This window comes from Sparus aurata, chromosome 12, assembly GCF_900880675.1.
Source record: "Sparus aurata chromosome 12, fSpaAur1.1, whole genome shotgun sequence".
NCBI lineage: Eukaryota > Metazoa > Chordata > Actinopteri > Spariformes > Sparidae > Sparus > Sparus aurata.
Genome location: NC_044198.1, coordinates 13,464,178 through 13,477,996, shown reverse-complemented (window position 1 = coordinate 13,477,996; position 13,819 = coordinate 13,464,178). Strand labels below are relative to the sequence as shown.

Here is a 13,819-nt window from a genome sequence, read left to right as displayed (position 1 = left end):
CAGTACAGCCTGCCAGGCACCGCGTCCATGCTGCTAGGACAAACAACCTGGCGTCTGTCAATATGTCAGACACAATTCTCAGCATAACCCCACTTAAATCTTCTATAAACATATGTATAGCCATTTCACGGATGGACATTGGAACAATTGACCTCAGCCTACTCTGGAGCAGAGCTTGCCTGAGATCTTTGTCTCAGGGCAAAATCCTAGAAGAAGAAAAAGCCATCCCGTGCCCTCTTTGACAGCTCAGTGCTCGACGTCCGGGGTACAGTAGCTATAGCTGTGTTGGTACTTGGCGACGTGTCATCGACCGTTTAACTGTATGTTAATCAGTTTACACGCCAAGTGAACCATTTATTCTAGACTAATATGGTATTTAGCACTAGTTCGCTTCCTTTTTTTGAGCTATCAATGCTATCTAACTAATCCGCATTGCTAACGGCGAACTAGCAACTTGCTAGCTGGCTAGCATCAGGGAACCTCCCAGCATTGTGGTGGCTAGCAAGCGTTAGCTGTCTGTGTGCCACCAGTTTGGTAACTACCTGAACATTTTCTTCATATGTCTTTACATTTCTTGCTCGGCAGGAAGAGTGCTGTTAGCCCTGTGTGGGCCCCCTTGTGTTAGCCCGCTGCTTCGTGGTCAGTCGTGTTTTTCTTTTCAGGCTAACGACAATATTCATTCTTTAGGAGGCTCAGCTGTAGGTTAGCTAGCTGTCTCCATTGTTTACATGGATACAATCAGCTGAAGTGCTCTGTGGGCATGTGGTCGTAACCATACTGGATCAACTACAGAACAACCACTGTGGAAATATGGAAATGGAGCTGGGAGGTAGCTAACGTTTATCTACATCTCCAAAATGAGGATGATCTGGGCTCTAAGGGAGGACAGCTGTGCCTGCTGGACTGTTTGACTTTGTGTGGGCGGTGGACAAAGGACAGGAGCTTGTTTGTCCATATTAAAGCTCAACCCGGGGGGAGACTACATGAGGAGAATAGGAAATAAACTGTGCTGGGACCTGGTCCACACTTCTGGCACTGGGATGATGCTAAAGACCCTGCTGATCACCAGTCTTCTTGGCTGGGTGAAATGTCAAGAGAGCCAGATCATGACACAAGAGGAGAAAACTGTTATCAGGTGAGGATATGTCTAGACAGACTAACACTGTAAATATGTGTTGTGTGTGAATAACTGACTGTAGAAGTCTCTGCAAAACTGAAATATTACAGTGTTTGTGGCACTTTCTCTTTTGATTCTTCCCCCCCCCCCCCTTCTTTTTTTTTTTTTTTTTTTTGCAGGGACCAGATTATTGAAATGTTTGATCACGCTTACGGAAGTTACATGGTAAGTTGTTATTTGGTTTAACAATTATGATCACCACTACATTTGCTTTATTGTGAGACCAAGGCATTTAGGCTTGTTGCCTTAAGGGTCATCCAGTGAACCAGTGGCTGGACAGAGTCCTCGGTTCAGTTGAATCTGATTCAATGGGGTTGTGTGGGAAAAAAATTTGCATGATTTTCTTGCAGCTGCAGTGTCAGTTGCCAGCAGCACATTGGCGGTCTCGGTGGTTTTGATTTGTCTTTCAGTGATGATAGAGGAGGCGGGACTCTGGATTGTCCTCAGTCTCGTTAATGTGTGTTAGAAAGACAGGATACACACAGAGGAGATATTCTCTTATTATGAATGCTGTTGTTGGTTGTGGGATTAATTACTCATATTAGTAGCAAAATGGAATTGCTATGGTTTATGCACATATTGGTTTCCTTAGGTCATTAACCCCTTGTGGTCTTCATTATTTCCTTGCCAATAATAATAATAGGTTTTTATAAAGCCGATATCAATATTTATCTGATATTCTTTTTTTAAATTACATTTACACGTCTCTCTTTTCAAATAATTAAGACAATGATATCTACAGAGTACGAGCCTTAAATTTGACAGGCTTATTTTCTGTTTAGCCTGTACTCCTCAAAACCCAGAGCCATAATTCATCCAAGCAATCTTATTGGAAACTGATTCATGTCTGAGATATCAGATTTGATCCTAGAATCCTAGAATAGTCAGACAAGAATTTTCAGCCCTCCAGCCGCAATGACATGTTTGCTGGAGACATTAAATGAAGCCTGAAGACACCTACTGTTTGTGTTGCAGAAATATGCCTATCCAGCAGATGAGCTGATGCCTCTGAGCTGCAGGGGGAGAGTCCGTGGCCAGGAGCCCAACAGAGGGGACATAGATGACTCTTTGGGGAAGTAAGTACAGCATCAACAAACAAAACATGTATTCTTAATCCATCATTCGGCATCAGTTTAGTCCAAAACCACATGTGCTGTTTTAAGGACTAATATGTGCAGTTACAGGCTTGGATATCATGTAATGTCTGGAATGAATTTTTTATTTGAGCAAATATGTAAGGGACTTTTTATGCCATGTCATCTGTTTTTAGGAAAGTATTTTGCATCTTCAAAGACGACAAGCAATCATGTCTTTCTCGTTTTTAACAGGTTTAATCCAACACAGTGTTGATGTCCTAGTTTCAAAGGAAAACATGAATTGGATGCTAATTCAAGTCAATGAGATTTGTCAGTAGGCAGTACAACGCATCCATTTATGTACCACACAGGTTGCATAATGTAATTTCACTGCAAATTCAACAGGTTGAAGACATTTAACATTCTGTGGTTCATTACAAATGAAACTGGATCAGTGGCTAAGTGGGACACCAGCTCCTCTGTGCTGTGCCAGAGGCTCTCATCATAACATGTCTTTTCCCATTTCTGCAGGTTTTCTCTCACACTGATTGACACCCTCGATACGCTTGTGGTGAGTACTTGCTTTTCCTTCCGTTTACAAGCATAGAAGTAGTATAATTTACTCCTCCTTTTTCGAAACAGTTATTTTATTTGCTCCCTTTTTTTGTGTTTGTGCGGGCAGGTGCTAAACAAGCTTGATGAGTTTGAGGATGCAGTGAGGAAGGCAGTGAGCGATGTCCGCCTGGACAACGATGTGGTTGTGTCTGTGTTTGAGACCAACATCAGAGTTTTAGGGTATGAAACATGTCTGTGATTTGTTTTTACTTTTGTACTATAGATGAGTCTTTATTATAATATCTGACTGAAATGAAATTATCTGGATAATTCCACTGAATGAGGAATTTTAGAATTATTCAACATCACGTATTCTACATATTACAATTACCACACAAAAATGTCCTGCTGGTAAAGTGTCTCAATCTTCTGTATCATCTTCCTGCCATTAATTCTACCCAGAGGGCTTTTGGGAGCCCACGTGATGGCTGACTTGCTACGGCAGCGTGGGGAGAGGATGCAGTGGTATCGCGATGAGCTCCTACACATGGCCAAAGAGCTGGGTCATCGATTACTGCCTGCCTTTAACACCACAAGTGGCCTTCCTTACCCCAAGGTATTTCTTATTTTTATTGATGAATATTACAGGTCTTACTATTTCTGCCAAGCTAAGTGTGTAGGAGAAATGTGTGTCTGTGTGTCTGCAGCTAATCTCTCATACTATCAAACCAATCAGCCTAACATTTTGTGCACATTGTTGACTGTGGGCTCAAGGACCTCTCTTGGTAGCTTTGAAAAACCCACTTTATTGACTGCTCTGTTTTATATTGCCATTCCACCTTTGACTGCTGTCTTCTCACTCCTCATCACCTCCCGATACTGGACACAAGTGATCGATAACTGCTTTAGTTTGGGATCTTGTATCTGCTAGTGACACTCTGTACTTCTAAGGGTACTGACAGAATTAGGTCGATACTACATTACCTATTTACATTACATCAATTTGTGCCAAATTCTGGTACCTTGTTAGGGTATTAAAAGCTTGGACTCTCATCTTTTCGGTAGTATCGCCATTTTAAATTATATATTGACCAAAAAGACTTTTCTGGTGATCAGCTATGCTAAAAAAATAGGCTTACATTGTTTCTGTCAGGCCACATTTTGGTGTTTGTCATGGCTGAAAAATTCACATTGATACAAGATGAATAAATCAGTCAGAGATCTGCTCTCTACTAGTTTTAGATGTGTTAAACTATAGACAGGGCAGACAAATATAGATTAGTTAATAGCTCCTCACACACAGTGTACCACAGAGGGGCCGATGAACAATATATCAACTATTTTAGTAAGAAACTAAAAGAAATTGAGCTGCGTGAAGTGACGTGATTCATTTTTAAATGTTTTGTTTTGTTTTGCAGGTGAACCTTCGGTATGGAGTCCTAAACCCACTTTCACGCACGGGCACTGAGTCGGACACCTGCACAGCATGTGCTGGAACAATGATCCTGGAGTTTGCTGCCCTCAGCAGACTGTCAGGAGAGACTGTGTTTGAGGTAATACTCCCCTCTGCCTCTCAAGCAATGAGGCTTTATATACTTTTCTATATTTCCATTATACTGTAGCTGGTTATATCTGATGCCAGTTGATGAATGAAGAAACCATTTCTGAATTATGTCATTAGTTTTACCGGAGACATTTTAATGCTGATCATTGTTGGCCAGGCAAATGCAAGGAAGGCTCTGGACGTCCTCTGGGAGAGGAGACAGAGGGGAAGTGACTTGGTGGGGACTGTCATCAATATCCATAATGAAGAATGGGTCAGGAGGGGTGAGGCAGTTTAAACACACAAAATGCATAATGTAAAACCATTAAAACTTTGGTATAAATAAGAGATGACTGAAACCACATATTCATGACACAGAACATTGAGAATTCCAAAATCCATGAGCAGTACACTGTTCATATTTTACAGGTCTGTGCATGACACACTAATCTGACCCTCTTATCTCTTTTTTGTTTGCAGACAGTGGAGTTGGTGCTGGTATCGACTCATACTATGAGTATCTGATGAAGGCCTATATTCTACTAGGAGACAATGTGTTTCTGGATAGGTTCAACATTGTAAGTCTTCCTTTATTGCACGCCCACACAAAAATCTATATCCCAGCACATATCCAAGCAATCTGTATTGTACTCCCTGTTGCACCATCAGTGGCCCACTGGTGCTTGTTTTGTTCATACAGTGGTTGCGGCTTGAAGAAGTTTTCACTGTTTGCTGATCTATTTTTCATGATATTTGTCTGCAACAGCACTACAGTGCCATTATGAAGTACATCAGTCAGCCTCCCCTGCTGCTTAATGTGCACATGCACAACCCCACTGTGAGTGTGCGCAGCTGGATGGACTCTCTCCTGGCGTTCTTTCCCGGCTTACAGGTCAGGGATGCTGTGTTCAGATCGCACTTGATATACGGAATTCACTACCTGTAGAAATAGTTTCTGGAGTGACACTTTTTTTTTTATCCCCATACAGGTTTTGAGAGGAGATCTGAAACCAGCTATTGAGACTCATGAAATGCTTTATCAAGTCACCAAACAGCACAAGTTTCTTCCAGAGGTAAAGAATCTCAGCTCTTTTTGCTCTGTTTAACTTTTATTATGCATATATTGGCAAGATAAAGTGTTAAAACACTTATTAGAAGTGGGTAAAATTACAATATTCATAATTGTATATCACGTTATGATGCTATATTCTGATAAAGTAACTTTTCTGGAACTATATATATGAACTTTAAACACTAATCAGATGGGAATGTCTCCTACTGCCTAATCCATTTAATCTAATTGATTTTTAACAATTTTTTTTTTATTTTTGATACTTCAAGTATATTTTGCTGATTATACATTTACAACTTGTATGAAAAAGCAGTCAGCAGCACAAGAAAATGGCTTGTTGCTGGTCTGCTTTGTCTCATTTTTAATAAAAGCTGTTCATTAATGTAAATAACATAGGTTTAGAAAAAGCCAGTGTCACTCACATCATTTGCTGCCTTTGGTTACTCTCCCTGCAGGCTTTCACTACAGAGTTTCGAGTTCATTGGGGCCAACACCTCCTGAGACCAGAGTTTGCAGAAAGCACCTACTACCTCTATAAGGTGAAAAACTATAAGTTGGCTAATTATTGACGAAACTCCACTTTTGTGCTACATACACAAAACCTTACTATAGCAAACTGAATGTTCCATGTAAGCTGTGTTGTTAGAATGACATCTTCTTCTCTGCAGGCCACTGGCGACCCCTACTACCTCAGAGTGGGACAGTCCATTGTGGAAAAGCTCAATGCCTACGCCAGGGTGCCTTGCGGTTTTGCTGCTGTGCAAGATGTCCGCACGGGGACGCATGAGGACAGGTATGCAAATGCCGTAACACATTTTTACAGTGACATATTTTTCAGATTTTAGGAAGAGTAACCTTAGAGGGTGAAATCTGTTAAAACCTTTCTGTTGATGAAATATCTTGTAATTGTACCATCGAAACTTCTCCTATGAATGTGTGATGACAGCTTTAATTTTTCTGCGTATATGTATGTTCATTTGTGTGTGTGTGTGTGGCTGTGTGTGTTTAGGATGGATTCCTTCTTTCTGGCTGAGATGTTTAAATACCTGTACCTGCTGTTTTCTGAGAAGAGTGAGCTTCCCATCGATATTGACGACTACATCTTCACCACGGAGGCTCATCTTCTCCCTGTGTCTCTCTCCACAACCAAGCCGCCTTGTCAAGTCAACAATACAGTGAGAGCTTAAACTGGCATTAGACAAGCTTTTTGTTTTAATGTATCATATGAAGTAGGTGTTGATCGCAGAATTGTCCGTATGGGGCCTTTTTTCAATTTTTACTTACATGCTAACTGACACCTTAACGTCTGAATTGATGTATGATTGTAGCAGCTATCAAGTGCTAACTGTTGGTCCTGTGCTTCAGGAGACTGTTCCTGTCTCTCAAGAAGAAGACCTGTTCACACACTCCTGCCCCAGCATGGAGACGTTGTTCCCCAACAACCCTTCATTCGCCAAAACCATCCGGGACAGCTACAAGTACCTCACTGGGGTGGGACGAGCCTTCCACCCCTTACCTGTCAGGTGTGTACAGTCTCAAGCTGGCTTTTGGTTTTAGGGTGAAATCCCTGATGAAACCTGTCAGCCATGATTAATTTGAGTTTTTCAACTTGTGCATGTTTTTGTTTCACAGGGAAATTGAACTGCCGCTTCATGATAACGGCATGGAGCCTGTAGAGTTCCTGAAAAGCATGGGCATTTCTCTCACTCCACTGAGCGAAGTCATGGTGGGAGGCAGAAGTCAGAGGGTATTTGAATTACTTTGTACTCACCTTGTGACCTGCATTTCAGCCTCTGTTTTATCATTTGAATCTCTGTATATACACCTGCAAAACTTTACGTCCCAACATTGTTCGCATAAACAGAAGGCATCCCTAAAAAGCTCGAGCTGGGCCATCAAACTGATTCGATAAATTTAAAGCTTGTCTTTTACCTTGTCTTTTATCTAGAGTGGAAATTGTGACACCGCTAGTTGTATGTTGTCTTAAGGTTGCAAGCAGATGGCCAATAAGTAAGATAAGTAAGTAATAAGACCAATAACAGTTATTGGCCCCCAATAATATGTACTGTATGTACTTGTTGAAAGCCCTGTGTATTAGAACCTGCAGTGGTGAAAAAAATGGGGGGGGGGGGGGGGGGGAAGATAACAAACATTTTATAGACATTTTAACAGTAAGCTAGTGTGCTTTCCAAAGTGGAAAAACAAAGATGTCAGGATGTCTTTTCAGCAGGTTTTAATATCAAAGTTAAGAGTGTGTTAAACATGTTTCCAGCTCCTGATTCCTGACCTGATTTTTTTTTTTCTTCCATTTGTCCCAGTGGATGCACACAACCTACTGAACAATTTATCATTTATATAAACTGCTGTTAACCCAATTATATCTTTTAATTTGTCTTACTGATAGGGATTCGAACAGCATGGATTTCTGAAAATAATAAGCCAAATTAAATGTTAACAGATTTCTTCATCATCTTATCAGCTGTGCTATGCACAGTTCTGTGTTAACTTCAGCAGTAAGACTTCCCTTTCTGGTATGATGACGTGTCCAGCAGTGAGGGAAAAATTAAATGTGTTAATCAGAGTACATGGATTACCAATTTCACATCACATTATTAAACGTCTAATAAGAATTGGGTCAGAGTACCTAATGTGTGCTATAAATGTCAAAATAATGCCTGGAATGTAGGTCACTGTAATATACAGTATCACTGTGTCAACAAATTCCCTGATAAGCCTTGATAAATTCATCTTATTAATCATCTCTTTAGGAGCATAAAGGAGTGTACCGGGTTAAACTTGTGGCAGAGGTAAACCAGACGCCCGAGGAGGAGGAGGTGGCGCCTCATGTCGTTCAACTCATATCCCCCCCATTTTTGGGCAGGACGGTTCTCACAGCGGGACCTGCCAAGTTTGGGATGGACCTCACCAAGCAAGAGCACGGGGTGAGCTTTCAATGTGACAGTCATATGGTGTATAATGTCAAGATCAACTCAACAATGACCAACAGATTTTTTACCAAACTGTGCAAATGTTACCTGTTTTGTTTGACCTATACTTCTCTTTTATCTCCAGCCATTTAAGAAATACAATAACTTGCATAACTTACAACATACAATAACACGCTCAAACTCCTGTGCCGCAGGTGAAGGGCAGCATAGTGAAAGCGTCTCCCTACACCGCATGTGGGCCGATAGATAATGCAGCGCAGCTTAATGGCCACATCGCTCTGGCGCTGCGTGGTGACTGCATGTTCGCTGCAAAGGCTCGTCGTCTGCAGGAGGCAGGAGCCATAGGAATCATCTTTATAGGTGAGGAGCCGAAACTATTTCAAATCTCAATGTGTAGAGGTTAGAATAACTGCCAAGTGGTCCCAATTATTCCCTTATTCCCCTTCTCAGACCACCGTGAGGGAAGCAATAGTGTGGAGACTCCGCTCTTCCAGATGGTTGGAGATGGGGACTCCACTGAAGACCTCAGCCTGCCTTTGGTCTTCCTGTTCAGCCGCGAGGGTGCTATGCTCACAGCTGCTCTGGAGGAACATCACAACGTGGATGTGCTGCTGCTGCCAAAGGAGAGGCAGCTGGGACATGGTGAGGCCCATACTTTGTAGGGATTTTTGATAATTAACCATCAGTAATGTGGATATAATGACTTAATGTAAATATGGGTAGAAGTCTTGCAAGTTCAGAAACTTCCATCACTTAATTGTAATGCAGACTTTAAAACCAGGAGAAGACAAGACATTTCAGCACTTCTCTTTCATCTAATTTAGCAATTTCTCCTACTCCTATTGTCCAGCTAATACTGAAAGACCGGTCGGCATGAACATCAAACTCCGCCTGGCAGAGGAGGGCGAGCTGGAGGACGGAGCTGCCGGAGGGCCCACCTTGGAGTTTGTCTTGGAGAAAGAAGAGGTGCTTCTTAAGGAAGAGGAGGAGGAGTCGCAGCAGCGGTTCTGCACAAAGGCGGCAGAGAAGGACAGAACTGAACCGTGCTCAGCGGGTTCATCTCATACCCCAAATTCTGACAGCGGACCAGACACAAACCCTTGACCACTGCTGGTCCCGAAGCTGTTAGTTTCCTAACACTGATCCCTCATCAGTTTCTGAATGGCATGTGCCTCAGAGCCCCTCACTGCCCCACATGGAGCCCTGACTGACCCAGACCGCATGTTTACAACCGATGAAGAGTCGAGCCCCATCCTGTCTTGACTTTGAAACCTAAAGATGGTTATGTATTTATTAGACAGCGAGTCAGAGTGGAGATGTTATTCTGTGTGGTGCAGGTCTCTCTGAAGTGAGGGATCATGAGACTAAACTAGATAGTTCTAGGCCTGAAGCTGTAGGTTAACATGGCTAGGCTGGTGCTCCCCACACCTAGCCTGTAGTGTTGCTATTGTAGGCACATACACAGGGCCTGTGTAATGATAATGACATAGATCATGAACTATAGAATATAAAATGGCCTCAACTTGGAGGACAACATGGCGAAAATGTACCCAGCTAGGTTTTTATGCAATGCAGTTTGTTTTAAATGTAGATTGCACCTTTTCACTTCAACAACTACTGTTAAAATATTCAGAAACGGTGGATTGGAATATTACCTGGCCAGTAGGTGGAGTTAGTAAGCTACTATAACTCCTCTGTCCTCAGTAATATAATGTTCACAGCTGAAGGAGGTGAACTGGGGCCAATTTGGAGAGTTTGTTTTTATTTTGTACTAGTAAGCAACTTCAGGGAATTTTAAGAGTGAATGCACTTTGCTGGGTTGACCCATTTGGTGAGATGTCTGTGGGTGTGTGTGAGGATGCGTCCTGCATTTTCTTTGTGCTAAAGTGTGTGTGTGTGTGTGTGTGTGTGTGTGTGTATAATAACGTACGCTCAAGTAAATCTCTCAGCTAAAACATCATTGCTGTTGGATGAAAACCCAATAAAAAAAAGGTATGTTTTTGTCAATGTTTTGAAAATAGGTTTGGATTTTTTTAGGCTTCTCTTTTCCTTTTAATCGTGTCATCTTAAAAAACATTACAAAAATAACCAAAGCTGGATTTTTCTAATTTTTTTTTTTGCAACTGAATTCTTCATGTTACTCTGCTTAGGTCCAGATGCAGCATCACAGGTTGGTCTGCAGTCCCAGACTGCTATGCACTTTGAAACACGGGTATGATCGTCAGTGGAAACAGAAATGACCGTTCAGCCTGTCCTCGCATTTGCTCCTTTGTGTGTTGCAATAAGTAATTTTAGTCACAGTTATTTATTTTCCCATTTACATTGTGCAATGATGCAGTGTTAAAATGTATGGAACACTTAACATCCATTAAGATTGCTGGAGTGCATAAAGTTTTTTGCCTTAACAGTCAAACTGGAAAGGCCAGTATAATCCTGGTGTGTTGTCTACATACGGTTGTATTCAGTGTAAATTGGATGCATTTTGAATCCAGCGTTGTCGTCTCTCTTGTCAAAACTCAAATGTACCTGCTGTGAAGTCTTTCACACTCTACTACACAAGCTAAACTATATTCTGGGCATTTATGTGTTATAACATTATGCAGCGATTCAAAGAAAGATGCATAACTGTTTTAATCAGTTTATTCACTTCTCACTAATAATTTGTTGCATGATTTTTATCTTTTGTGGTACATAAAAATGTGAGCTTATGTTTGTGTAGGGGGGGGAAAACGCTCTTTGTGCCAGAGAAGTATGTTTTCTTTTACGTTTGTACAGTGGACCTTTTTCCTGATGCTGCTGAGTTAAATTTGAAGTCTTAATACTCCAACCCGACATTTTATTGTTTTTGTTAAGCCTATATGAGGCTTTGCCAGCCGGTATACCTCAGGACTGTGGACTATGTTCTCTGTTCACACAGAGAGGAGGACCATGGACAAGAAGTAGGGGATACATTTCATTATTTGTCATGCTATTTCATTCAGTTTGTTTAAAGTGCCAAAAGAGATGCACGACATGGCTCCTGTTTCTGTTTTACATCTTCTCTGTATTTAGTTTCAGACTGTGAGCTGAGGCACTTCCGTCAATAAATTTCAAATCACAACTGCAACCCTATTTTCCTTCTCATACCTCTGTACAGACGATAGCTGTGGCTGGAGGGTTTACTGGGGAATTTTCTGCAAATTTGGCACAAACGTCCGCTTGGACTCGAGGATGGTCTTATTAGATTATGATGGTTAATGACCTCAAAAATCCATATACTGATAATGACAACATTTCACACATCCAGTGTTTAATAGGATAAAATGTTGCAGTGATGACACTTCATATCCATTTGTGTGTGAAGCATCCACGTTTTAGGATATGTAGCTTCTTCATGTTTTGTCAGAATCAACTTTCTGCGCATACAAGAAAATTTGACAATTTTTTTTTTTGTTTTGTTTCTCTCAATGAACTCACAAACTAGTCTACTAATCACGGTATGTCGAGTCTTCAGTACTTGTATGCTATGAATCTGGGCAGACATGGATGTAAACTGCAACAGGACTGTGTGTGGCGGCACACAATCGCAAGGCTGTAATTCTAGTTTTCTCTTCATGACAGATTGACATTGTTGAGCATCGGTGACAGCTGTACTTTCCTCTGAGCCATCTTATGCCACTTGAATCTATCCAAAAGGACTGGTGACACAAAACTTATGAAATACTGTAAATAACATTTATAAAGCCTCAGGAATAGATATTTTTTTCTATTTAAGTTGTCGGATTTGAAGCTTGAGCTCTCAAACACAACTTGAGTGATCAAAGGGGCCAAAGGACTGTAAAGCCCTCCCATACTGTTTCAGCGTATGATACAGTAAGAAGGATAAGGATGGAGCAACAGTAATATTTCTTAACATTTGTTATGTTGACATTAAACTAAGCTAACTTATCAACACTGTCCTCCCTGAGAATTGTTTAGAAAGGAAACATGAGGGCTAATTGTGTCCAAAAATAGGAAACACAAAGTGCCTGTGTCCTTCAGCTATACCTGAATGTGCATCTCCTCTCCTGATAAGACAGACCTTGAAACCTTTAGTACCGGATGGGAGCAGCTAGGCCACATTAGCACACTCACAAGAATGATGACGATTATGATGACTTTATTGATAATGACAACGGTGCTGACAACAGCAACGGCAAAAACCATTACACCACAAATTTGCATATGATTCACATCAAGTTTGTGGTTGTCAGTTGACAAAGATCATCGTAAGTACCTTCATATTCAGTGAGAGATATTTCCTAAATGAAAGAATGAGCCATGTTGCTTTTATAACAATACTTTTTATATACTTAAATAGTATTCAGAGTTTATAAGTAGATACATTACAGACAGAATGACTGCAGTACTTTATTATTATTAATTTTTTTAATGACTTGTACAGCTGAGGGCTTTTTGTCTCTGCCCTGGTCACTGAAATGTGGCCTTTGTTTGTAGATGGCCTTTCAGCTCTAACCAAACACACTGACCAGTCCATCACCAGCTGCCTGCCTTTCACCATTAGTCCTGTGTTTGGGAATGAATAATGGAGTTAATAGGCGGAATGGACAATAATAAGAGAAGAGAAAGAGAAGGGAAATTATACATGCAATGTTTGCTGATATGATGTGTATTCATATGTCTTAAAACATGTCATGCATTATTTTACTGAACCTGCTACACCCTGCTCACTTAGGTAAACATACACTGTTTGCTTATCAACTTTCTCTCTCACTCATTATCTTCATTATATTCTTATTACTGACAAATTAAAGGATGAATTCAAACGAATCATTCCATTAAAATAGATTTGTCCATTTTCATAAGCAAAATGCCACTTTGGCAGTATGTAACACCATACTGTCTGTGTTATTAAACCGGTTTTTCTACGTCATCACGTCACACGGACGTCCTCCACCGTGCACTGTGTCTAATCTACTCAATCTCTGCTGCCTTCAGGTGCTGTGGGAAACAGTGGCATGTCGATTGTACCATTTTTTATCTTTGAAAATGAACGTTTTAGTTATGAGCGATATGATTCATGTTCATTTTTGCATTACAATATTCACTTTCACTAAAAAAACAAACAAACATTAAAATCATGATGTTTGTGGCATCTGTTGAAGTCTGTTTTCTCACATCTGGAGAACAAGATTTTGCATCTCTGCAGCACTGCAGTTCTTCATCATATTGTCACATATTCTGCATTAGGGTTAGACATCTGATATCCGAGCCTAAGAGTCCATTCTCTCTTTTATTTTATTTTCTTTTTATGTAATTCATTTTTATTTACTTTTTGTAAGCAAAAAAGTGCAAAATAACAACAACTGTAGAGGGGACATTCTGATTACAAATGAAAAAACATGACCAGGAAGGAAATCTCAAAGTCAATTCTTGCCCCAAGAAAGAAAGAAAGAAAGAAAGAAAGAC

General features: G+C 40.7%; 1 protein-coding gene across 1 annotated transcript; it reads left to right on the top strand.

Annotated features, from left to right (window-relative positions):
• On the top strand, window positions 1-11,477 carry LOC115592861 (ER degradation-enhancing alpha-mannosidase-like protein 3). The gene is made up of 20 exons (XM_030436066.1): window positions 1-1,135; window positions 1,297-1,342; window positions 2,153-2,253; window positions 2,785-2,824; window positions 2,936-3,048; window positions 3,271-3,424; window positions 4,227-4,361; window positions 4,530-4,635; window positions 4,832-4,929; window positions 5,118-5,243; window positions 5,341-5,424; window positions 5,879-5,962; window positions 6,092-6,216; window positions 6,433-6,598; window positions 6,789-6,946; window positions 7,056-7,170; window positions 8,192-8,365; window positions 8,566-8,731; window positions 8,822-9,013; window positions 9,222-11,477. Exons 1-20 carry the CDS (start codon window positions 984-986, stop codon window positions 9,473-9,475), a joined length of 2,589 nt encoding a protein of 862 aa, XP_030291926.1. The 5' UTR covers window positions 1-983; the 3' UTR covers window positions 9,476-11,477.
• Window positions 11,478-13,819: the final 2,342 nt, after the last annotated feature.

What these genes read in the sequence shown, in the direction of transcription:
- LOC115592861 (XM_030436066.1), top strand. Translation starts at nt 984, where the DNA reads ATGAGGAGAATAGGAAATAAACTGTGCTGGGACCTGGTCCACACTTCT. An exon ending in GAGGAGAAAACTGTTATCAG is followed by an intron (nt 1,136 to 1,296) that starts GTGAGGATATGT and finishes TTTTTTTTGCAG; the next exon opens with GGACCAGATTATTGAAATGT. An exon ending in CGTTCTTTCCCGGCTTACAG is followed by an intron (nt 5,244 to 5,340) that starts GTCAGGGATGCT and finishes ATCCCCATACAG; the next exon opens with GTTTTGAGAGGAGATCTGAA.